At 46.9% G+C, this 26,117-nt stretch overlaps 5 protein-coding genes across 5 annotated transcripts; all 5 read left to right on the forward strand.

The window, feature by feature from the left end:
- Window positions 1–39: 39 nt before the first annotated feature.
- On the forward strand, window positions 40–1,790 carry N7500_005556 (asparagine--tRNA ligase SLM5; the record flags this gene model as incomplete). The annotated part of the gene is made up of 3 exons (XM_056676700.1): window positions 40–305; window positions 382–502; window positions 570–1,790. 3 exons carry the CDS (start codon window positions 40–42, stop codon window positions 1,788–1,790), a joined length of 1,608 nt encoding a protein of 535 aa, XP_056531700.1.
- A 6,968-nt stretch (window positions 1,791–8,758) lies between these two features.
- On the forward strand, window positions 8,759–10,185 carry N7500_005557 (camp independent regulatory protein; the record flags this gene model as incomplete). Its single annotated transcript, XM_056676701.1, has 2 exons — window positions 8,759–9,491; window positions 9,512–10,185. 2 exons carry the CDS (start codon window positions 8,759–8,761, stop codon window positions 10,183–10,185), a joined length of 1,407 nt encoding a protein of 468 aa, XP_056531701.1.
- A 6,473-nt stretch (window positions 10,186–16,658) lies between these two features.
- On the forward strand, window positions 16,659–18,553 carry N7500_005558 (Zn(II)2Cys6 transcription factor; the record flags this gene model as incomplete). Its single annotated transcript, XM_056676702.1, has 3 exons — window positions 16,659–17,149; window positions 17,198–17,286; window positions 17,352–18,553. 3 exons carry the CDS (start codon window positions 16,659–16,661, stop codon window positions 18,551–18,553), a joined length of 1,782 nt encoding a protein of 593 aa, XP_056531702.1.
- A 1,046-nt stretch (window positions 18,554–19,599) lies between these two features.
- Window positions 19,600–23,601, forward strand: N7500_005559 (putative ABC efflux transporter; the record flags this gene model as incomplete). Its single annotated transcript, XM_056676703.1, has 2 exons — window positions 19,600–22,852; window positions 22,928–23,601. 2 exons carry the CDS (start codon window positions 19,600–19,602, stop codon window positions 23,599–23,601), a joined length of 3,927 nt encoding a protein of 1,308 aa, XP_056531703.1.
- Window positions 23,602–25,264: 1,663 nt separating this feature from the next.
- On the forward strand, window positions 25,265–25,465 carry N7500_005560 (uncharacterized protein; the record flags this gene model as incomplete). Its single annotated transcript, XM_056676704.1, has 1 exon — window positions 25,265–25,465. One exon carries the CDS (start codon window positions 25,265–25,267, stop codon window positions 25,463–25,465), a length of 201 nt encoding a protein of 66 aa, XP_056531704.1.
- Between the last annotated feature and the right edge of the window lie 652 nt (window positions 25,466–26,117).

Below are 26,117 nucleotides of genomic sequence, written 5' to 3' on the forward strand. Positions count from 1 at the left end.
CTCTCCGATCATTCCATTCACCCCACAGAACCTTCAGCAATGCAGATATGGCGGCGGACCTTCGCCACGTCTATGGGCAGGCTTAACAATAGCTCAATTAATGCTCGTCCCTCTATCGTGCGGTGCGCGCAGATCCTCCAAGCTAGCAAGAATGGCGGAGTCTGTAGCTTCGAGAACCAAGAAATCAAAGTGAACGGGTTCGTTCGGTCTGTACGGAAGCAGAAACGCTTTGCCTTCGCAGAAATAACTGATGGCTCGACCGTGGAGCCACTGCAGGCATTCTTGAAACCTGCGCAAGCAGCAGAGTACGTACGATCGCGCGCGAGCTGTGATCCCTGACCCATTTGTCAATGAAGGTTAACTCGAGCGCCCTTTTTCTAGTCTATCAACTGGAACCGCGATTGAAATATCGGGCGTATGGAAAGCTTGTCCACCGGGAAAAGAGCAAACTCATGAGCTACAAACAACCGATGTCAAGGTTGTAGGCGCATCGGACCCAGAGGTGAGCTCGAGAGCTTTCCCCCAGCTGTCGCCGGACCTCACACTAACCATGATACCAACCGTTGCAGACGTTCCCGATCCAGAAGAAGTACCACAGCCCCGACTTCCTGCGGCAGATTCCGCACCTCCGCATTCGCACACCCTTCAATTCCCTCCTTTCGCGCTTCCGATCCGAGTGCATGTTTCAACTTGGCAATGTCTTCCACTCTCATCCGGACGGAGCTTTTACACAAGTTCAACCTCCCCTTATAACGTCCTCGGATTGTGAAGGCGCAGGTGAAACGTTCACATTGGCACCACGTGGTGCCGCTACACCTAGCACTGAGAACGAGCATTTCTTCCGAGCACCAAAATACCTCACTGTATCGTCGCAGCTCCACCTGGAAGCTTATGCGGCAGAGCTTGGCAATGTCTGGACATTGACACCTGTGTTCCGGGCGGAGAAGAGCGATACACCGCGCCACCTCAGCGAGTTCTATATGCTCGAGGCCGAGGTCAATTTTATGTCCGACCTTGACTCACTTACTGGTTTAGTGGAACATTTGCTACGCGATCTGACGCGTCGTCTATATAATACTCCTGTGGGCCAGGAGATTCTGTCGGCCAAGAGGTCTGGCGAGCCAGGCCAGGAAACTAGCGCCGAGGAGACGGGGTCTCTACGGCAAAGGTGGACCGATCTAATGGATGGGCCAAAATGGCACCGTGTCACGTACACCCAAGCAGTGGAGATGCTCCAGCGTGCTGTTGCCGAAGACGGAGCATTATTCGAGCATCCTCCGACATGGAATGGAGGTCTACAACTTGAGCATGAAAAGTATATCGTCGAGGTTCTCCATCAAGGGCGTCCTGTCTTTGTGACGGACTACCCGAAAACCGTCAAGCCGTTCTACATGGCCCCTTCGCAGGCCACCGATGGCAGCAACACACCCGGGGAGACAGTAGCATGTTTCGATCTGCTCCTCCCCGAAGTCAGCGAAGTCGCCGGGGGTTCCCTGCGCGAGCATCGCCTCCCCAATCTCATCCAGAACATGCGTGAGCACGGTCTGATCAAGCCCCGACAAATTCCTGAGTCTGGTGATCTAACTCCCGGCGACGCGCTGTATCCTCACCTCGCCCCTGACGAGGACCTGAGCCACCTCCAATGGTATGCTGACCTCCGACGCTGGGGCTCTGCTCCTCATGGAGGCTTTGGGCTCGGCTTCGATCGATTCCTGGGATACTTGACTGGAGTCTCTAGCGTTCGGGATATCGTAGCCTTCCCGCGATACTTCGGTCGTGCTGATTGCTGAGGCTTATCGATGGTATCATCTGGCCGGGCGTATGATAGATTTGTAATATAATATGCATGAAAACTAAAAACATATTTACATAGAAAGAGTGAAATAAAATTGAAAACAATCCAAAAGCGACATGAGATGATCCACTCTGTAACCCATAACTGGACCTGGCTTTTGCTCTATTGACAATAAACATATGAAGCATTCCTTATCAACCGCGGAGCGACACTGAATCCCCAACGGCACCAGGAAAAAGTTGCCGACATATTCCCGAATAGGACAAAGACAGGGGGACTAATTCCGTCGACTTCCGCATAACGGAGCCTCCGTCGCACTTTGTGGCCAAATTCGACTAGTGAGAACCCATGCCTCTTACCACCTGAAGGTTAAAAAAAAGGGCTTGCAGATACCAACCGGCAGTGCCCGGCTCAGCCTACTTTGTATTTTACTCCATCCCACACAAGTAATAGGCGCCCTAGGACAATCTGATCAAAATATATACCGCACAGGCATTATGAACTCCATGGTTCTGACGTGAGTGACAGGGGACGGGAAAGAAAGGGGAAGAAAATGCCCAGCGACTAAATTATCTTCATACTCCGAGCGGAGTGTATCCGTAGATCTCCAGAATATAAGAACTAGGGCAGAGGCTATATGTAGAGCTTATTGATCTACCCGCCTTTATATGCCCATTTCCCCGTTTTGTTCGCTAGCCCAAGATTCTAATTTTAAATTGCGACCTGAAGGCTCAAAATAAATGAATGGGCATTCGGGCGAAAAGGAAGACTAAATTATAGTTACATCCACAGTCGTTATTCCTTTTGCATTATTGGATCTGGCCCCTGTCCCAAGACTCAGCCAAGTGATCATCCTAGACAACCGGCCGAAGAAGCCAGAACAAAGCGCAACGCTAAAAACCCGAAGGAATGCTACGTAACTAGAGAGTGAAAAAAATATCCGAGTCCAAAGCCCTCGTACTAAACAGGGAATAGCACATCGTTATATGATATCAAAACATAACACCAGCCTGAAAGGTCAGAGATGTACGTATGATTGATACTCACATACAGGGCTGAACTAGAGTGCAAGACATTCAACGTCAAAAAGCGCCGCACGGACGAAATAAACATATGCTGTTTAACTTGACCGAGGGATAAAATTAAGGCACAGATCTTGCTGCATTAGCAGAGCGCCAGGCGTAGACGATCGTTTCACGAGAAAAGTAACTCTACGGGGGTAGACCGGACGTTTTGGTACATGCATACATAGCTGGGGTAGCATATTGGCGTTTATGTGTACCTCGTACAATATGTACCTGAGCGGCAAAATTTATCCCTGATTTATGCACCGGAGCTCCGGACCCCAAGCAAAGCCAAGCACTGTAGTCTGGAAATGAGGCGTCCCACCGAAACGTAAAAAAATTGGGGCGTGGCACTAGCCCTTGGGGCAGCACGGAGTACTGTTGTAGGTAGATTGCTTGGAAGATTACAACATAGATTCATATTAGTACCCTAATTAGGAAACAAGACAGCGAGACGGGTTGTTCATCGGCAATGAAATTCAAGGAATTGAGCCTCGGCATACTCCAGGAGAAAACGTGGTCCGCCGCGGAACTTTGGAGTATTTTGGAGTATTTTGGCTCAGTTTCTATTTCGGATCTCGCTTATTAATGCCGAGCATTCCGGTTTCAGTTGGGACACATAGATTTGTTTTGCCACTTTTTCTTATTATTGTGGCGAGGAGCAATTGTATAATCGAACGAAAGTACATCAGATTAGAATTTGGAAAGATCACAGCCTCATAGGAAGAGGTAGAGCCTTTGAATCAATATATTTGACTTTGACAATGCGAGCGCAACCTGTATGCCAATAAGGGGGCCAGGATCAGCAGGCAAGGGGCCCCAACCTTACCAGGGTTAAGCATAAGCAAAAAGTAGTTTGGGCAGTGCGCGCCTTGTACGAGTCATGCAGTACATCCCTGCCTGACGTATCACATTGCAAATATGAAGATGTGATTTACGGTAGCCAGTACGGAGTCAGTAATGGTAATATCCTATTTATTTTAGTACGCTCCAGTAATTGGTCCGTAAATGATAATCCAGGATTACTCCGTTGAAGGTTACACTCCAATATTACAGATCTTCGTATTCGCTTCAGAAACTCCCCGAGAGAAAATCATGCACGCCACATGGATTTATGCCCATGTCAGCTGGGTCAAAGTAAATTATGAACCATGGAAGATATGTAAAGTAAAGTCAATTTAAGTACAAAATAAAGGTACGGAGGTAACATTAACCATAAATTTGCAGCCAATGTTTCCATGGTTTCTAAAAGGGAAACCGGGTTTTAGCCTTCGATGACATTTGCCCCCATAAGCCTAGCCAAAGTTGTCATCTTGGCATTCATGACTCTTGGCCTCAAGATTTACGATTCTTACCATTTGGGTAGGCACCAGCATTTGTTGCACTGCCATCTTCTAGATTCCTAGGATGTGATGAATATGATAGCCTTCCCAGGTTGGAATACAAGGTTGAAACTCAATATTACAAACATTGGACTAGAATAAAATGAAACCTTTTGACCCCATGCAATGAAACCTACCCATAATACAATACGAAATAAAATTGAAAAAAAAGTAATGCCCGTTCTAGCACATTCCCTATTCATACAGACAATGGATACCTTAATTATGCTAGTGGAGATAAGCTCGTGTGACGTTTCACAAAATTAATTCTTGGCAACCTTTAATTCTAGGGTTGCAACGAATGCATGACAATACAAGAATCGCACGTCATTTTCCACTCTATCTGTCAGATGCCTTCTATGTGCCTCTGACTAAAGGAATCCAATTAAAATACCTCGGCTGACTTGAGGCTCTCGTTCATAATCCTAGGCCACCCATCTGAGCATCTCGGATCGGAAATTATTCAGAAAAGTAAATGCCGTGTAGCGGAGTTAAACCTCAGCTCCGTGCCTATCTTTAATCCGAAGGTAGTCCGAGACTATGAAATAGATTGGTAGCTAACGAATATAGTTGCAGTAGGTCCGCACGAACCACGGTCGGCGAAACAGTCGGCTTATCCCGCAAGGTTACTTTATGTGTATCAGTAGGTGAGATATACTGTAGTTAGCGAGATGTGGAGCTGGATCCACTTAGAAAAAAGAGTCTTTTCGGATAGTCGGATGGACGTTTGTGGTACGCAATGTTTTTCTTTTTCGTACGAAGCTGACAAGCTGGCATTTTTGATTAGGAAAGTCCAAATGTGGATATTGGTATGATTATACCGCAGCTTCAAGTAATGGGGCAACATATATCGGAGAAACCGAAGATGATTTTCCGCCTGGGGAAAATAAGAGACCAGACTATCCTAATGTAGCAAAACTTGCGGGATCATGGGTGTCGGCCATGGATCCAGGCGATCCTCAGAAATGAAAAATTCGGTCGGGGCCTGAGCTTCTCCACTAATCTCCAATCGAATTCGTATGTTGTATAAAGTACCTCCATGGATGGTTGCATGCTTAAGGTAAGGGAATACATGTGGTGATTTGTGATATTGGTTATGCTTATTTTATCGCATTGATTGGAAGAGAATCTTTGTTGAATTGATTGACAAGGCGAAGATGTAACCGTTCCAACTTCCTTTTTCGACATTACAAATGATCAGCTGCGCCAGTCTGGTTGTTAACCTCGATTATTGCCCAGAGCCTATCATTAACCATTAACACAATTGTCGCCGTGGCAGCACAAGAACACAGCATAATCATACGGAGTACGGAGTACTAGTCTGCTAATCATATAGCTTACATGTAAGATCATACACACTCTTCTGTATGTCTTCTATTTGATCGCCCGAACCCTTTTTCTTATCATATTAAACCTCGATAAAGCAAGCAGTGCGACCTTACACACTCCGCAGACCTGGTAGATGGGAAACCAGGTCAACACTGTGATGTTCTAGTCACACAGGACGGTGCCATGTGAGACATGTAATGCAGGCGATACAGTGTATGTACGAAGTACGCTGATACCATCGACTGGCGCCATACTCTCTTGTTAGAATAGAAACCCATGGGCCCCCGAGCTTCCTAAACTCCAAATCTGAATCAGGGCTGAAGCCAAGGAGAAAATCAGCTGCCAAGCTTGACCAGCTCCCCCGAACCCTATTAGAGTGATCCTTGTACAACGGGGGATTTTGTTGGCGATACGCTTTCACTGGCTTGCATTATTCGGCCCGTGCGTAACATGCCAAATTATGATAAAGATTTAGTGCAAATTCAAGTGTTCATGGCCAGAGATGTCAATGTGGCGGCGATTTCCGAATGTTTCTGGTACCTTTCACGCCTCATGCGATGTACAGGGGTAGAAATTTGGATCTAGAATGCGAGGCCCCCTGCAAGGCTAATTAAGTACAAGGCTAACTGCACGGCGAACATGAACGGCACGGAGCGCAGACTCGGACCATTTAACCTTATCGCTGAGTCAATGTGTCAGCAGATATAATTTAGTCGAATCATGTTTTGGCCCATCGCTTAGTAGTTGTGGCGAATCATTCAGTTTCAAGCCACTTGTGCATTGTTATTCCTAGTCGGAACACGAGCAATGTAAGTCAGATACGAAGCAGTGCACTTTCTACAAATACATAGCCCGTAGCTAGTACGGAGTATAACCAGCTGTAATCCGTTGTATGCTTGCCCGTGGCGATCATGTTACGTGGCTTCTTGGCTTCTTACTTAGCTCTCCCCGTGCATACCTTTGCGTGCGCAAATGTGTACATGAGATCAATAGGCTTGAAACCTATATTGTAGAGATTTCTTGTCACATATATTTCATGTGAAGTACACTGCATCGCGTTCCTGTTTCCTTTTCTTTGCATCATGGCTTTGATCTGGATTAGTATCTCGTCAAGCTTTGTGGTCAGCGCAGGTTGAAATCAAAACGCTGCGTCACTGGACCCGATACGAGTACGAGTCACGAGGATATGGCCACTGTGGCTTCTTCTTATTTTCTTTAGCCTATGGGATATCGGATATCGGATGTAAATTAAAATGTCCGGCCAGATTCGCTAAGATCAACCTTGTTTGGATATGACTCGTATGGGGACTTGTCAAGGGATATGGTGCTGGATAAGGCCGCATTGGACGGAACAGCTCAAAACCCTGTCTAGGCTATTATTAATCCATAGGTGATCACGCAAGTTCCTCATTGGGTGCTAAATTCTGATAGTCAACTTGTTTCTTTTTGTAAGAAAATAAAATCATAAACAAGACACTCTTGTCGGAGAATAGCGTTTGAAATCGAGCTTTTGATGACGGAAGTCAGATTGAGGAGTCCGAAAGGTGCGATGTACCTATATTGTATGTAGATATGTTCTCCGACCCTGGAACCTTTCAAGGAAGGTTAGTTAACTATGTTATGTAAGACATACACTGATACACCGAAAGAATAACCCACTACTCCATACTCCGTACAATATACGGAGTAGAATTGATGAAGTTTCCCGCCATTTGCCAAGAATGAAAATAAACCACGGTGGAGGGGCCTCTGTAAGCGAGCAAACATAAAGTTCAGCGCCGGCCTCCTCGTGTTGGATTAAGCTTAAGAGTTCCGCACTAACCTTTTTTCTTTTTCGCGATCAGAGCGCCACTTTTCTGACACAGAACATTTTATGTACATACCTTTCTTTTATTTTTATTCTGATTTATGTATTATTACCATACTGCGTACTGCGTATAGAGCACTCCGTGCACATTGCCTATCTATTATTGCTGATCCTTCTACCCTTTGTCCCATTTTAGCTTAATCTATCAGGAATGGGGCCTTTGAAGGGGGGCCAAATTAACCTTACTGCCTTCCAAGGTTTTTCAAACCCCGTAAAGCCGAGCCAAGAGTCAACCAACGTGGAATTAACCAATCCGGAAAACTGTTTCACTCCCCGTGACAGGAAAATAGAATTTTTAATTCCAATATAGAATTTGAGACTTTAAAGATGGGCGTTAAGGATTGAGTTATACTTTTGCACATAAATACATAGGCTACACAATATTGAAGCCTTTTTAGGTACAGACCTCATCTTTTACCAAGGTTCCCCCATGCATAAATTTATAAATTTGGATTTCAAAGAGATTCCAGTATTACTCCAAGGGTAAACTCAAGCTAAAAAAAATTAAATAACTTAAATAAAGTAAATAGAGTAAATTAAATTAAATCAATCCTCGTGGAATCTCGGCGTTTAGCAAGTTCCGTTCGATCTTTTCGCTTGGATCGCTTGATCCGCTCTTCGTCTCTCCGCTTCCCTTATTTAACCTTCTTTTTTTATGATTTCTTCATTGTTTTTTATAAGCTTGCATTAGTTGAAAGATCTTTCTCTGTCTCTCTCTTTCTCTCCCTTTTTTTTTCTTTCTCCTTTCCACCTTTTCTCTCTTTCTTACTCATTATCATTTCCCAAAAAAAAAGTTCCCGAGATAACAGCTAAGCCATTCCTTCAAAAAACCTAGTGGAGTCATAAAGTAGGTCCCCCACTCTCTATCTCTTTGTGTCTTTTCAGCCTTGGCTCTCTCCCTCTGGTTCGGCATTCTTACGCCTTCAAATCCACTTGGCCCACATCAATCTCTTGAAGTTCTCGCTCTTCCATTTTGGGATAAAGTTGGATCAAAAAAAGAAAAAAAGAAAAAAAAAGAAAAAGAGAGAAAAAGAAAAGAGAAAATAATACTTTTCAGCCGGTCTAACCGCCTTGGGTGACGTAAAAGCTCGGCCTTTACCCACGCCGGTCTACAGGCTACCCCATATCCCAAGTCAGATCCTGGTTCCTTTTATAGGACCTGAACCCTATTTTCTTCCTCTCCACTTGCGCCTCTTTTCTTTTCCCTTTAGATCTAACTTCCCTCAGACCTGTACTCCCACTTAAAAAAACACCCCCTCTATCCCTCAACCTGGCAATCAGACCCAATCAACCGGGGTCCTCGGTTGACTCGAGAGCTTGGATGGAGACGTATTACGGGCACGTTCGCACACCTGCGGACGCTATCATTCTTTTTGAGGCTTGTCGTATCGGCCTTTTACCTCGCGTGCAAAGGCGATTATCAGAGAAAGAGCGACAATCAATCCGGTCCGGCTCGGTCTTTGTATGGGATGAGCGAGAAGCGGGTATGCGGCGATGGACTGACGGAAAGTCATGGAGCGCTAGTCGTGTATCTGGTAGCTTTTTGACTTATCGCGAAATGGAAGGCAAGCGTGGAGGCGGAAGTGTCTCTCAGGGCTCTACCTCTCGAGGAGGCAAGACGCCTGAGAGTCGCGGCAGTGACGATGATCGTGCTGATGGCACGGACGAGGGCCCAGATGGGTATCGTTATAAGCCAGATGGCTTGATGAAACAGTCCTTCAGTATCACGACATCAAACGGTCAACACTTGCATCTCATCAGCTATTACTCACGTTCCCATCCTTCTGCCGCCAACTTGCAACAACCAACTTCAGATCCTGCGCTGCGCCATGTTCGACCTCAGAAAGGTCTCTATCCCGAATCGACAGTCAATGATCAGCAAAATCTCCCTGTCGTTACCCGTGGGCCTATGGCGGGTGCTGCTTACCCCATCACTCCTCATCCCCTTGGCGCATACCCGCGCGTCACTCATACACAGCCATACCCGCCTGCCTATGCTTGGCCGCCCACTCCTCTAGCCACACCACCGACTGTCTCAGTACAATACGGTCCTGGTCCTTCTTATCTCCCCCAGTAGGTGCCAATGGACATCATTATGGCCCACCACACCATCAGCCCCCACCCCATGCCGGTGGACTTCCCCCGCCTCCACATGGGATGACGGGCCCATATGATCGACCTCATATGGAATCAACATTACCTCCAGCTGGACCGTCACAACAACTAAGTTACATGAATCGATCGCCGCGCTCAGTACACGACGCTCACGCACACGCCCATGCCCACGCTCAGGCCCAAGCCCAAGCTCACGCCCACGCAGCACACGCTCACGAGCAACGCACCCCACCGATCTACGGACATGCTCTTGTTGATCCTCGCATGGCATCGCCGCGCGTACCAGTCCAGTCCATTGCGCAATCAAATGGACACGCGAACAGCCCCCACCTAGTGAAGCAGGAGCAACCCGCTGCGTTGCCCTCACTTAATCCCATCGTCGCGTCACCAAAACCTTCCGATCCTACGAGTTCCGGAAATGCAGTTCCCGGAATCAACTCATTAATGAACGGTGCATCGCTGGCACCTCTTTCCTCAGTTGCCTCTCCTAGTGGCCCCACTGCGAGCCCGAACGGAGCACCAGTACAGAGCTCCTTCGCCGAGGGGCCACGCGATATCCCCAATGAGAAGATCGGATTCGGCGGCGAGGACACGAGGGCGTTGCGCCAACTGGACCGCGCCTTCATCGCTTAGAGCGTTCAATGAAAACAGAAAACTTGCTTCAAACCCGAACCCTTTCACATGGCTAATACCCAGCTTTGCCTCACGCTTTGTCGCCATGTCTATGTTTCTTCACCTGCTGCAGCTCCCTAGAGAGGGGGTCTTGTCTTGTTCCTGGTGCTATTTCAGTGATATCCTTGTTGTTTTATTTTTGTATTTGTCATCATTAGCATCTTGCATGGGTCGGGGTAATTCGAATTCTTGCTTTTCATATGCGATCGGGTCACGGCTACGGGTTCAATGGAACCTTTTCATCTTTTGCATTGGGATCGGTCTACACGGTTGGGATACGGCTTTTACTTCTAAATGGGCTACTTGTGTCTTGTCAATTGATTTGCTACCGTCTCTGAGACTTGTACTGTGCTCTTCGTATATACTTGGATGCATCTCCGTGTAGGAAACCGCGTCGTAGGCACCTTACAACTAGCTTACAAATCCGTCATCGGTATGTCTACTTCATTGCTTTCGCATCACATGCTGATGTATGTAGCAGAACTTCCGCGGTCTGTATACTGGCTTTGCCTGCCACAGGCGTGAAGTATCATCAACTTTGGCGACCTTGAACTCAAGCTAGATTGATGTAGCCCATTTTGCGCATTTTCCAGGACTACCTACAACACAGGTTTCCGATAGGACCTCAACACAGGTCTATCTGGGAAAGGGGAATGAGAAGATGATACCGAAGACTAGATGCTGTACGCCAGGAGAAACTCGTAGGGAGTCCATCCGGTGCGAGCTGAATATTGACCTCAACAAGACGGAGTAGTGTACCCCGTTATTGCTTCAACCTTTCCCCTCGAGCTTTCCACCGGGCCGGGTATATGCATATTGGTTATGCAAAGGCAGATTTGCCGAACAATCTCGCTCATTAATATCTTGGCGCCGAGAAATAGGAAGTTGATCTGTCGATTCGATAACACCAATCCTTCAGACGAGTCCGCAGAACTTCGAAGTTTATTCTGCAGGACATGGATTCCCTTGGAATTAAACCTGAAACCAACCTCCTATCCTGGAGTTTACTTCCAAGAGGTATGCCAAGGATTTATCAAGCCCATCAGACTGGACAAGATATCCTCTGACAACACACACAAAGAGCCCCGGAGATGACCTTGGAATGGGAAAGCAACGAAGGGCTTCCGCGACCATTGAATATAGCCTTGTTCAAATTGAACTAAAGATTGGGGCTTAAATGGTGTGTTCGCGCCACGATCGATCTGCGTTGATAACCTTGGGAACTAGTGGAATCGATAGGATCCATCTGTCTATCGGTGCAATCCTCCGCGTCACCATCAAGCTTGAATGTCCGGGAAGATCGACCCAGGAAATGACATATGTGCTCCTTCCACTTGAATCTGCAGGAGGCACTCAGGAGTCAGGCTGTTTTCATGGATGTGTGGAATTTCTTCCACCCCGATTCTCTTCTAGCTATTTCCAAACGGAGAAGTTGATTTTTTCGGTTAGATGGCCCTTGAATGTTCACTATGCGGGATATACGCCACCAGAAATGACAGCCACTACGCCCCGGGCGTCCATTTTGAAACGGAGGCCTAATTGATACTCATCTTAGGTCGACGGAAAATGCCTCAATCCAGTTGCCCAGTTGCCCCAAGAACAATAAAAGCTCTTCTTTTGTGAAAATCTTCGAAATAGGAAGGTACTTAACTATATCCAAATCAGTGTGGAAATCACACTACCTCAGGGGGGCAATTGCCAGCGATGTCTCTGATCAAGCTAACATTGTCCTGTGCCTACTTAGGTATACTTACGTCTCGCGAAGGGGACTGTAAAAAAAACGGAAGTATAGGTAACCTCGCTGGTAAAATAACCGATATAATTTTCTCCCCACTTGGTTGACTTCGACTGCGCCGTGAAGCCCAAAGACGATCGTATGCTGTTCCCTGCGACGTGAGTACATATGTTGTTCATATTGCCTTGTCTATATCTTCTAAAAGAGAAATAGAATATTGAAATGTACTGCCATCCGTCGGAATGCCGACGCTATACAGTGCTGTTGTACTCCAAGGGAGCACCCAGGCTCGTACTCTAGTCCCGCAACTAGTATCAGAAGCTCAAACCCCGTTGAATCGCTCGGTACTATGCCCATATTTGAGTAGTTCTGGGAGGATTCACACCCCGAAAAGGTTCTCAATAGTCCTGGTGAATTGGGAAGGAGCTACTAACCATATGAGACTGAAGTAGGTCGAATGACAACATTTACTTATTCTAGGTATGGGCATATGTCTCAGATAGAGATAGCGAGCCCCCTTTCTCTGTCCGTAAAGAAGCCTCAAAAAGTGTAAGATAGAAGGAAGCGTAACCTCATATCTGAGGGTACTCAATAGCGGGTGGCCTAGTGGTAACATACATAGTGCGTGGGAAGTGCCTAGGATCTTCCACTATTTATCTTTTCCGATTCCTCCGGTCGATCTTGCGCCAATTCGCCTCTTCTCTCTTTTCTTATAGAAGAATAAAGAAGAGAAATCTAGAGCCTCAGGTCAGAGTTAGTGCCTAGGCATTTGTGCTTACCTAGTATAGAGAACCCCCTTTCTCTTTACTTCTTTATTCCTTGCATTTTTGTACCCATCGAAAGATGATATAGATGACTGAATTTTGGGTGATCTTGCTGATGGTAGTAGGCTGGGTGCCTTTATCATTTCTACGCCCCAAGCCCAAAACAAGTCTAGTACTACCTGTCATTTCATGTGGCTTGGAGGTTTGCAAGATATTCTGAGTATTATAAAAGCTGTTAATGATGACATCTTATGTAACATAAAGAAATAGTAATACTGCTGCACTTTAGGCTACTAGGTTGGGCTGACGTATGAACAACCTGGGGTTCTGCAAGTGCCAGAGGGCAAATATCGATATGTCTCATGGACGTCAAGCAGAAAGACTTCCCACCAGTCATTTTTGTGCACAGGACGAATAGATTCCTCACAGACAATAGTAATGTATGTCTGAGATCTGGCATTGTTCCAAGAATTGCCAAACAAGAATTGCCAAACATAAAGTGGGTATGTCCAATTATAACCAAAGGATCTTAGCTCTTGTATTCCCGAGTCCCATATCCCGAACTATTGAAATGCAAAGTTTACGATAGAAGTAAGCAAAATACGCCGAGTCTTAGTTGAACCTCTGGTATGATGCTCGGCGATCTGGGAGAGACCAAAGTGTCGCATCCACAATCCACAAGTTCTGTTCTGGGTGTCGATCATACTATGTGTTAGCCCATGTCATATGAAAAACAAGAGCCACTCATCTCTTGCCTTGATCTCTTTTCCGGAAGGGATACTTTCCATTTCTTTTACCTAAGTCAAATGCAGTCACCTACGCGTTTTGCCTGATGTAGCCACACGAATGTCAACAACAGAGGGATTGTGATATAGTCTGGATAGCCTTTGTTGTTCATCCTGCATTCGAGTGGTCTGAGCTTTATTTGCTCTAGGCACGGAGTACAATGTGGAGTTATGTTTTTCCTATTTTGCATGCGTCATATAATCTCAAAAGCGAAATGTTTCAGGTTTCCAAAGTTTCCCATTAAGACCCAAACCTAGTCAAGAGAATAATCAGAACTTGTGACCAAAGCTGACGAAATTCTGATTTTCCTGGGAGAAATTGGGGCTGAAAGAAAAACAGAACTGACGCTAAGTAGAGCAAAAACGAGGCTGATTCTAATGTACATTTATACGGAGTACAAAGTATATATTGAAAAGGCCATCAACTCCGAACTGATTTTGGATAATTTAATTGGAGAGATCGGCTGGACGAGTTGAATGGAGGCTGTGTACATCCAATAGGAAGGTGGAAGCCGACTTTTTTTTTTTTTTTTTTTTTTTGATGATCTGACTAGTGTCCTGCGCAAGACGGCAATTCGTTCTATTAGTTTTTGATTGGTATATTTCGCATCATCGGACCCAGGAATGGTCGTGCAGCAGTTCCGATGGTGCCTGGCGGGAATTCCATCATGCGGCGAACGCCGCTTAAACAATCTCTCCTCGTGTCCACATCCACTGGCGTGGAAGTCTTCTCTCGGAGAACCCCCGAGGATGGACGGGAGTAACTTGTTTAGGCAATTACTCGCTCCACATCTGTACGGGGAGGAGGTCAAAGATCCAGAGAAAGAGAGAGAGAGGCCGAGAGGGTGAAAAAGTACGAAAAAGATGGTCCAGACCTGAACCTCGGCTTAGTTACTGTACTGGTCCACGCCCTGGTCATATGGTCCCCGTCCTATTACCCGAAGGTCAGATTTGGATTTCGTACTCCGTAGCCCGTACTCCGTACCCCGTACTCCGTACCCCGTACTCTGTCCTCCCCTAGCTACATATAACTCATTGCTTCATACCCCTTACTCACGAGCAACAAGATTATATTCAATACATTCATGGTCTCTCCTAAGGTTGTTTGGTTTTACTTCGGCCCCACTGAGCGGGAATAACCGTTGACCCGCCTTTAACCTTGGAAGCGGATACTTCTTTGTTGGAATTGTATACAATATACGGAGTACAATATAGTAGAGAGAGACGGTGCTCCGTACGGAGGGCAGGGATTCTAATGTGACGCCAAAAAGGGGACTTCGCGTTCCCCATATTTTTAGCGAAATCCGTATAAATTGCCTGACTCGTTAGCGGCACATACCGTCATCGAGCCATTGGCCTGATTGTTAGTCCCCCGTCAGATCAATGGACTTGCATAGTCGATCTTTGAACGATTCAAAATTTAAGATTTCTTCTTTTTTTTCTTTTTCTAATTGACCTTGTACTCACATAGCCTAACCTCTAGTGCATGGAGCTCATATGAAACCCTCATACGTAAGCGGAGAAGCTCGGGCGTCGGAAACTTAACAGGGGTATGAAAATCTTTCTCTCTGCCGCGTCTCAGCTGATCAGTCAAAAATGGTTAAAAGGGCTAAAAAAAGAGGGCCCCAACCTTAGCCCGTTATTAACTCCAGACGAGTGTGTTTCCTTGTTAGTCTCCCGGCAGATCCACGGAGGGCATTGCGCAGTGTGTACTTTTGGTGACCTCGCCACATTCCACCCCTTTGGGTTGTTACAGGCAGAAAGGACACGATAAAAATGTCAAACACAAATAGAAAGGAGTGACGAAGCAACTGAAGAAAGACAGACGGATTCTCCACAGAACATTACGTATATTCTATAGGCGGAATGAAGGGCTCTGGATTCCGAACCTTGTCGATTCCCTGCAGCGGATGTCCGTGCTGGTCGCGAGAAGATCTGGCCCACTCTTTACCCCAGATTTGTTGGCGTTACACATAAGGAGATAATAATCGAAATTAGGGGAAATTTCCAATATGGACGGGGATCGGGGGCGCTTAGACCCGAATGATGGGAATGGTCCCCGACAGGGGATCTCCCCATCAGATTCACCGGACGCGCTTCTTCATTGTACAAGAGAAAAAGGAAAGAAAGAAGAGAGAAAAAAGGAAGAAAAGCTTCGATAGTGCGGGGAGTGGCTTATACTCCAGCTTAATGGTTCGTGGGAAGAGAAATATATCGCCAAGTACTCCGTAATATCTATTAGTACACCTCATTCTACCCAAAGGTTCTCCGGGGACCATGCAGCATCACATCCGGGGTTATTTTTCCTTGGCCCCCAGTCTTTCCAATGGATCAAGGGGGAATGTCTTACAGGTTTGATATCTGGAGTACATAACTCGTGACAAATCATCCACGTTATAGGGATATATGTGCGGAGTAACATGCCCGAAGATCTGTATGCTACTGTATACTACTGTATACTACATGTGTACTACTCCGTACTGTATACTACACTAGATGAAGCTTTGGCCCAGAATCATACGAGGTAGGACTTCTGGATCTAAAGATCAATCTGATTCCAAGGCAACGAGTCAATTCCCGAAAAAAAAAAGAAGAATAAGCAAATAAAACGCAAAACCCCATAACGATGCCCTTGTCAAATTGCTTTTTTTGGGGGGCTTCTTCACTGCAAATCAGGTCAGATCCAACATGCTTGGCAGCCTCCCCCGCATAGAAAGTTTAGAGAATAAGTACGTAGAATATGTATGTTTTTTTTTTTTAAATTAGAATATTCTTTAAATCACTCAAATGGCTTTCTTAACTAGGATTATAAATTTAGAGACTAATGCGTTCATAGCTAGAAAGTTATATGTGGAGTTTTCATTACACATTGGATTCACTCATACCCTAGACTCCCCCTCTCCCTCTCTATATTAATATCCTTATATCCTTATATCCTTATATTCTTTATACCCTTTATACCCTTAATATCCTTCAGATTGCCCTAGAATTTTCCCCCTCTTTAACTGTTGGATCTAAAAGTGTATTCTCTGATCACACGCACTGTGGTGGACCAAGCACATTTTCCCGTTCCCCCTCTCCATTTATACCCGATAATCTCCCCCCTCTTGTCAGCATTGCGCATCTAGACTCTTATCGGATGCTTCTTCAATGTTATCCATGCATACATTCTTTCCCCCGGATTTGAATGAGATTGAGAGGGAGAGTCGTGACCGATCGGATATACCTGTATTAGGAATTCGGGGTTCCGTAATCCGAGCCAGCACATCCAGCGCCAGCACTGGTGTTAGCACTGATGATGCCTCGGTTGATTCAGACTGGAATGGCGAAAAATCACCGTCATTCGATCGAGAGCAGGAGCAGCTGAAGGGATATTCACATTTCGATCCGGCACAATTGGAACATATTATGGAGATACCCAAGGTGGAAGAAATGGAAGAACTCGACGATGACTTGTTGAGTATCAAACAGGCAGATGTGGAGTCGGGCGCTCCCGTGCCTGTTCCACGGAAACGTGGTCGCCCACGCAAACATCCGCTGCCGGTTCCGGGAGGTCAGGCCAAGATCACCAAAGGTCGCTCCAAGACTGGTTGTATTACCTGTCGAAGGAGAAAGAAGAAGTGTGATGAGACAAAGCCTGCGTGAGTTATATTCCTTCCAAGGGAGTTGCCTTGTCTAATAGGAGATAGTTGTCAAAACTGTCAGAAGAATGCGGTCGTTTGCGAAGGCTACCCACTCAAGGAGATTTGGAAGAGTGGGAGACAGAGACTCGCTGATGGTAGGCGCATCTGACATTTTGATTTTGGCTAGGAATGATACGCTAATTCTTTTTTTTTTTCTTAGTAGCTCGATCCCAGTCTCTGACAGCCGTACCGCGCAGTTTACCCCTCCTCATCGACGGCATCGAAACGGATGTCGACCGTCGCTTCTTGGATCATTTTGTCTACGGGTTCAGTCGAGTACTGACACTGATAAACGATGATTCAAATCCTTTCAAGGAGATTCTGCTCCCGATGGCGACACAGCATAGGGGGCTGATGCATTCGCTGATGTGCTTGTCCGGATCGCATCTCTCGGGTCTGGATCCTGAACCAAATCTGAAGGAGCGAAAGTACTTTCATTTCCACCATGCTATCCAAGATTTGAAAGATAATATCAATGCGTCATCATCAGCTAAGAGCCCCGACGATGATGAACGGCTACTAGTCGAGGACCCGATCATCGCATCCACCATCGCCCTCAGCTTGAACACCATCTGCGAAGGTGAAACAAATGGCGAATACCGACCGCACATGGATGCTGCCCGGTACCTGCTCTTGTCACAACAGCCACGGAACGAAAAATTCCGCCAGTTCATCGTCGAGTTCTTCCAGTACCACGATGTCTCAAACTCCCTTACTTCGCTTGACCGCCGTCCCAACCTCTTGCACAACGACCTGCACATGCCCAACTTTGTACCCGGTGTCTCAGCTGGGATGTTCCTCGGTGTATTCGACGGGCTCTTCAACTACATCTCGCAGATAACCCAGCTCCGCGATCGTATCCGCGAACGCTTCAACGAGGGCTATGAGCCAGCAGTGGACTACCAAACCCTGAGCGAGGCGGTTTCTATTGATATGGCTATCCGTACTTGGGAGACCTCGCATGAGCCCAATACCCCAAACTGGTGTCTGGCCCAGCTATACCGCCAGTCAACCTGGGTGTACCTGTATCGGACGATCCGGCCCTCGCGACCGAGCGAGAAAATCGCCCAGGTCGTCAATGACGGACTTGACTACCTAGATCAGCTGCCACAGGATGCATCCGCTTTCAGTATTGTGCTGATGCCGCTGTTCCTGCTTGGCTGTTCTGCGTTCTTGCCTGAGCAGCGTGAGCGCATTACGCAGGGCTTCGAGAATCTGAAGTCATACTCTAACCTTCGAAACATCGAGCCTGCTTTCAAGGTTGTTTCGCAGGTTTGGGAGATTATGGATACGCAGATGCAAGATAGTTGGGACTGGGAAAAGATCATCCATGATATGAATATGGATTTCTTGATCACTTGATTCTTTTCTCCCATACCCTACCTTCTTTTCCATCTTTCCCCTTTTACCTTTCTGATACCCTGTCATTTTCTATTCACTCTACGTTATTTATTTTTCTGATCTTATTGATTATTACCGTCTTGGAAAGGGGATTCTCCGCCCTTTATCCCTTACCCGTGGGATACAATGATCACTCCTCCGACGAGGCTGTACTATGCGGCGTTTTTTTATTTGCTTGTTACTGTGACTGTGATGCATATTTGCATCTTGAAGGGGAGTATTACGATTACGTTTGCGTTTTGGGGGTTTTTTTTCTTGGCTTGCAAGCATCGGTGCGTCGCGGACTCTCCGTGTCAAAGGCGTATCCCCTGGCTGCATTGCATTGCATTGCCAGATACAGGTGCCAAATCGGTCTTTCCAACAAGACTTCCGATTTCTTTTTTTTTTTTTTTAAAAAAAGGCCGAATTGGTGCTATGGATGAGTGATGTGGAGAGGTCGACTGGATGATCTCATGAGTTGGATACGTTCTTATGGCTGGAGGAATGTGGTTTTGGTCTCCAAGGTTATTTGACTTGGTATAGGTGATTGTATATATTCAAAGTTTCCTTGGCGGTGGCATAATAGGAATCGGGTCTTCATCCTTGTATAGTATCGTTGTTTCTTTCATGTGTATTGGACAGGGTCGCAGAGTCTAGACCTTGAGATTATGCATCTCACTTTATTTCTTTGTTCTTTTAGTGGTGGGCCATGACTATAATGTGATCAGATTGATACTAGGATTCTGATTTCAAATAGGTTCTGAGAGGTCCATGTTAGAATATGAAGTATTGAATCAGAATTGTCAACCAGATCTCGCTCCTCGCTTATGCAAGGACCACGTTTGGAGTGACATGAAAAGCTGAGCTAAGTATAGTCTGGGGGGGTCCGAGGTAAGGAGAATTAGTTTGAATTTAGACTTTTCCCCATTCAAATCCGGGGTCATTCTGCGAGACCTCAATCCAAGCCTATCATATCTCCACAGGAAAAGTTTGACGTGTATCTCCAGGGCTACATGAGCCGAGTTCCAATGGAAAAAGACGAGATCATTACCGAGTTGAGCGCAAAGCAGATGGTTCTCCCCGCAGATGTGCGAGACACCGTATACAATCTCTCTCTACGCGCGGTCAACCCAGTATACATCAAAGTCCGTAACCTATCACTCGAAGTCAACACCAACCCACCAATATGGGAGACCTCCCCATCACAGATTTGGCAGCGTTTACGGGGTCAAAAGCCCTCAAAAACAAGCAAAACAGTCCTGGACAATGTATCCGCTTCTATGCCAAGTGGAAGCCTAACCGCCATAATCGGAAGCAGTGGCTCAGGCAAGACCTCCCTACTCAATCTAATGGCTCACCGAATGAGTCTCTCCCGAGCAAACACATGCGGAGCAACAACTTTCAACGATGACCCCGATATCGCGCGCATTCGTAGCGCCTACGTCATGCAGGAAGATGTCCTCATCCCAACGTTGACCGTCCGCGAGACCCTGCGCTACTCGGCAGACCTCCGTCTTCCTCCACCAACAACTCCAGCAGAGCGTCACGAAATCGTGGAACAAGTCATCCTCGAACTAGGGTTGAAAGAGTGTGCTGATACCCGCATCGGTACGACAGCCCACAAGGGCTGCAGTGGCGGTGAGAAAAGACGCACAAGTATTGGTGTGCAACTCCTGGCGAATCCATCTGTGCTGTTCTGCGATGAGCCTACGACCGGCTTAGATGCTACCAGTGCGTTCCAGATTATCAGGACCTTGAAGCGTCTTGCGCTGGATGGGAGGACGGTTGTTGTCTCGATCCATGCGCCGCGCTCTGAGATTTGGAGTCTTTTTGATAATGTTGTGTTATTGGCTAGGGGAGCGGCTGTTTACAGTGGCTCAGTGGAAGACTGCTTGGCGCACTTCGAGAAGTGCGGATTTGTTCTTCCCCCGTTCGTCAATCCGGCGGAGTTTTTGATTGATCTTGCTGCTATTGATAATCGGACAGAAGCGCTTGAGGCTGCTTCAAATCTTCGGGTTGAGCGGCTGAGGGAGTTGTGGCGGTCAGAGCAGACTGTAGCTACAGACACCGAGGCAAAGGAGAAAAGAGAAGATGGGACGCTGAAAGATGATGTCGGTAGATTTGATACTGGAATTGCGAAGCAGGTCTCATTTCGTCGACAGTTCAGTGTTCTGACGTCTCGCACTTTCAAGACTACCATCCGTGACCCGATGGGTGTTGCTGGTAGTCTCCTTGAGGCCGTTGGAATGGCTGTCATTAATGGGTGGATCTTCCTACGGCTTGACGAAAGCCAGGCAGGGATTCGTTCGCGGGAAGGCAGTCTATACACTGCCAGCAGCTTAAACGGCTATCTCATTCTACTATATGAGACCTATCGGCTGACAATCGACATTCGCCTGTTTGACCGTGAACGCAACGAGGGCGTGGTTAGTGTGCCAGCTTTTCTTCTCAGTCGACGAGCAGCTCGGTTACCATTGGAGGATCTTCCCGTGCCGTTGATCTTTTCTCTCATCTTCTACTTCATGGTGGGATATCGTCTGGATCCGGGACAGTTCTTTATCTTCTTCGCCCTCACCTTGCTCACGCACTACATTGCGGTAACATTTGCTGCAGTGGCCATTGGTGTAGCGCGGAGTTTCCCTGGAGCTAGTTTGGTAGCAAACCTATCCTTCACGTTGCAGTCCTTTGCGTGTGGATACTTTGTCCAGTCTAACCAGATCCCGGTCTACGTGAGGTGGTTGAAGTGGTGTGCCTACACCTTCTACATATTTGGAGCCCTTTGTGCAAACGAATTTATCGGACCCAATGGCTCAGAACTGGGGCAATTCTATGCCTGTCCATACTCCGATGACCCTCTCGACCCAGCCTGCAAGCAATACACTGGGCGCTACATCATGGAAAGCCTGGGAATGCCATCCAATTGGATCTGGCGGCCTATCGTGGTGCTAGTCGCGTTTGCCATTGGCCATTATCTCTTTGCCGGTCTGCTGCTACAATATAACCGCTTCGCCATAGATGTTGCCCAGGCCCGAAAAACCGAAGGAGACCAATCTAGTGGGAAATCTAAGCTCGCTATCCGGCCAACAGAGGAGGCACGCAAAGTGGCAATATCGCTTGATGAGTACGCGTTGGACATTCGAAAGAGACAACACCCCTGGGAAACTGCAAAGACCCTACAGATCCTTAGACCCATTACGGCTAAGTTCCAGGCAGGAGAGCTGAACGTTATCATGGGCCCATCTGGAAGTGGCAAGACATCACTGCTCAACTCCATAGCCAATAGGCTGCACGGGTCTGTAGGGACACAATACCGTGTCCGTGGTAATATGCTATACAACGGCGCTGTACCCTCAGAGAGTGTGATCCGCTCAGTGACATCCTTCGTAACGCAGGACGACGATGCACTGATGCCCTCACTAACTGTCCGGGAGAGTCTACGATTTGCCGCTGGTCTACGCCTCCCAATCTGGATGTCACGCGAAGAAAAAAACCGACGCGCAGAAGAGATTCTCTATAAGATGGGGCTCAAAGAATGCGCTGACAACCTCATCGGCAGCGACCTCGTCAAAGGCATCAGCGGTGGCGAGAAGCGGCGCGTAACAATCGCAATTCAAATCCTCACAGACCCTAAAGTCCTCCTTCTCGACGAACCAACCTCCGGCCTCGACGCTTTCACAGCAATGTCCATAATCGAGCTCCTCCACAGCCTCGCCGCCGAAGGCCGCACTCTAATCCTAACCCTCCACCAATCTCGCTCAGACCTCTTCACCCACTTCTCCCAAGTTCTCCTCCTAGCCCGCGGCGGCTACCCGGTCTACGCAGGCCCCGGAACGCAAATGCTCATGCACTTCGCCAAAGAAGGCCATGAGTGTCCACGCACAACCAACCCCGCAGACTTCGTCCTGGATCTCATCACGGTCGATCTCCAGCAAGCAGACCGTGAGCTTGTCACGCGTGAGCGTGTGCAGGGCCTTATTTCTTGCTGGCAGGATAATCCCCTCGAGCTAGGGCTAGACCGGCAGACGTCACAGATTGCCACGCCCGCAGAAATGGGAAGTCTCAAGCGTCAGATGTTACCATTTCGCGTGACCTTCCCGCTGGTATTGCGCCGATCCGTGATCAACTTCTGGCGCCAGCCGCCGCTGGTTATGGCGCGGTCGATGCAGATCCCAGGAATAGCGATTATCATGGCGCTTTTCTTTGCACCGCTGAAGAATGATTATGCAGCTGTGCAATCACGCATGGGGTTCATTCAGGAGTTTGCGGCGTTATACTTTGTTGGTAAGTTTGATCTATTTCCCCCAGCTCTCTTCGCTGGTTATCCAATTTCATACGCATACTAATATTCCCTAACAGGCATGCTCCAAAACATCGCAATTTACCCCAGTGAGCGCGACGTCTTCTACCGCGAGGAAGCAGACAACTGTTACACAGCCTCAACATTCATCCTCAGCTACACCGCAATCGAAGTCCCCTTCGAAATAATCTCATCCCTTATCTTCGGCGCCTTAGCCGCCTTCGCAGACAACCTACAACGCACCGTCACGATGTTCCTCATCAGCGCGTTCAACTGTTTCTGTATAATCAGCTGCGGCGAGTCTGTGGGCATAATGTTCTGTACGCTATTCTCGCACGTCGGCTTCGCCGTTAATGTGACGTCGATTCTTCTCTCCATCTCAACCATCCTCGGCGGCGTCATGAGTCTTAATGTCAACAATGTGCTGCAGGGGCTGAACCATCTTTCGCCGATCAAGTATTCCATTGCTAATCTGGCTCCATATTCAATGCATGGCCAGGTGTTTCATTGCTCTGATGCTCAGAGGCTTGCTGATGGGAATTGTCCGGTTGATTCGGGTGAGCAGGTGCTTGAGCTCTACAATTTGGATAAGAGTGGGCCGATGAATATCATGGCGTTGGGTGTCTGCACGATCATCTATCGGGTTGTTGCTTATGCTTTTATCAAGGTCATGAGATCGCATAAGCTTATGGAGCAGTGGAGAGAGTGGCGGGCTCAGAAGAAATCTAGATAGATCTGGATTTCACTTTTTTGATTACTGTCTATGTACATAGTTGAGATACCCATGCGACATGCACATGCTGTTTGCTTCCTTTTTCAATTGGCTACACTAGACTCGACCATTTATTGAGAATGAAGTCTCAAGAAACCAGTCCAAGGGTCGGAAGCTAATATTATGGAGCTTCCCTGAGTATGCATAGTGATTAATATGTCTCTGTATGAACAAACTTCTTGAAATTGTAAGATAAAAGGAAGAGCAATCTAACTCCAAATTGGTACTCAACAGTAGGAGGCCTAGTAGTAACATGCATTGCATGTGTACTATGAGGGAAGTGCCTAGGATCTTCCACTACCTGTCTGTTCCGGTTTGACTCTGGTCGATCTCGCCTAATTCCTCCCTTTGTTCCCTCCTTTTGTTCCCTCCCCTTCTCACACATTATTCCTGCAACTCCAGTTTCCTGCTCATTCCAGACTAATTCTGTGTTCTTATTACTTTCCATACAAACTTCTATCTCGACAACGAACATTTTATTGGTCACGTGACACCATCCCTACGCATCCTAGTTGTAGCACCTCTTCTCTCCAATGCACTTCCTATTCTTATATATCTATTTGATTCATCAATATATGCAACAATAGACATGACTTTGGGTCCTGAAGGCTTTTGTTCTAGTTCAATATCGGCAGCAATGAAACTTCAATCTACAACATAGATTCGCTTGATGTCTACAAGAAGCCTAGAGCCTTGGATTCAGCCGTTCTGGTAGACATCGCCAGACAAAGAAACCCCTGGAAGCCAGAAAATCATAGTTTGAAAAGAGATAATACTACAACATACTGTTCAAGCTGGATGCTGTTGACAGGTGGTCACGTGATTGAGCTGTTCAGGTCGTCGGGCATCAAGAGGTGCCATGTGTCGGTGCCATGTGTAGGTGCCACACCGTCAAGAGAAGCCTATTGTTGACTAATATGGAAATTTGACATGGTGACAAATACGACCTGCCTGATTGCTTTCTCTACGGTGAAGCCCGTGACTCACAGTTCTACCCGGGACCACCCGGTACATCTAGGCAGCCGTAACAGGCATTAATTCGCGTTGCCAAATATACTGTACGTCGTGTTCAATGGGGATAGAGTTGGCCGAAATGAAATCTCCACACTTGAACGGTGGTTCTAGACTGCACAACCAAGAATTAAGCCATGCCGAGTGAAGGCCGGCGGTCTTGGCATCGGATGGAGTGGAAACGTTTCAAATCGACTAAACGGCCCAAGAGGTGGGAAAAAGGTTTAAGCATAACCAAGTCCATTGGATGGAGGAACCTTAATAATCAGCTTTTGATTTCAACCGGTTCGCCCCCGTCAGTTCTTCCCAAACATTCAGGCGAAGGCTTCCATGGTTAAAGACGGGTGGTTCGACCAAATAAACAATATCGCCTCTTCATAGGAACAGTCCTGTCAAACGGTGTTTGATAGACATGAATGGATAACTCGGCACTTTGAGTTTTGTACCTGCTTATCCCACGTGTACTAGACTCGGTTGTACAGCATACGATGTACAACATAGCAGTCTATAGCCCTATGACGAAATTAATATGATCAAACGCGCGCATTACACCCGAATGACAACACCGTAAAACATATGGCTTCACAGCGTAGAGCGCAGATCGAAGCAGATCATGACCAAATCAATCCATCTCGGTCCTTTGACCGAAAAGCGAAAAAAGATCGACCAAATCATATTGAAGATTCAGGTCGGGAATCTCCAATCGAAAATCTTGAAGCCACGCAACCCCTCAGTGGATATCTTGAACGCCATCCGCCCATCCGACTGGCGGAGGATCGACATTCTCGACTATGGCCCTGACATGTGGAGCTAGATCTACGAATAGGAGATTTGTGCGTTGGGGTCCCTTCAGGGTCCCTGTCTATCACTTGTTCTAGATCGTGATTATACTTGTTCTTTGTGTGTTTGACAACGTCGTGGTTCCACTATTATTCGTATGTTTGAGGTGATCATTTGTGGACTCGGAATTTTTACCTGTTTGTGCCGTTGGGTCTTTTTCAGGATTTCCTTTTTTGCCCCAGGGATTTTCAAGTTTTTTGAGATTCCATTTTTCACTTGCTTCTCGACAGGCAAATGTTCAAAGGTTAACATACGAGATTAAGGAGGGGTTTGGAAGGTAAAGATCGTATATTTCATAATCAGTAAATCTTCAAGATCTGATGATCATATGTCTATTCGCAAGTCTATCTCTCTCCCCCATGTATAAAACTCCCATTTTTCCATATTCCATCCAAGTGCGGGGGTATTCCAAAACCGTAAGAAATCATAGCTCGTGACGAGACATTCTGCCCCAGCGGGAATCAACCTGCTATAGATGGGGAGAAGACATGTCGAATCAACCGAACATGTTGAAAAACAAAAAATAAAATCACCAATCTCATCTCAAAAAAGCATCACCATCTGGGGTAATATATGAAAAGAAAGAAAAAGAAATCATCTGCCAGCTAGGGCTAGATGCAAATGTG

This window comes from Penicillium coprophilum (genome assembly GCF_028826855.1).
Source record: "Penicillium coprophilum strain IBT 35676 chromosome Unknown utg000004l_segment0_segment0, whole genome shotgun sequence".
Lineage (NCBI taxonomy): Eukaryota > Fungi > Ascomycota > Eurotiomycetes > Eurotiales > Aspergillaceae > Penicillium > Penicillium coprophilum.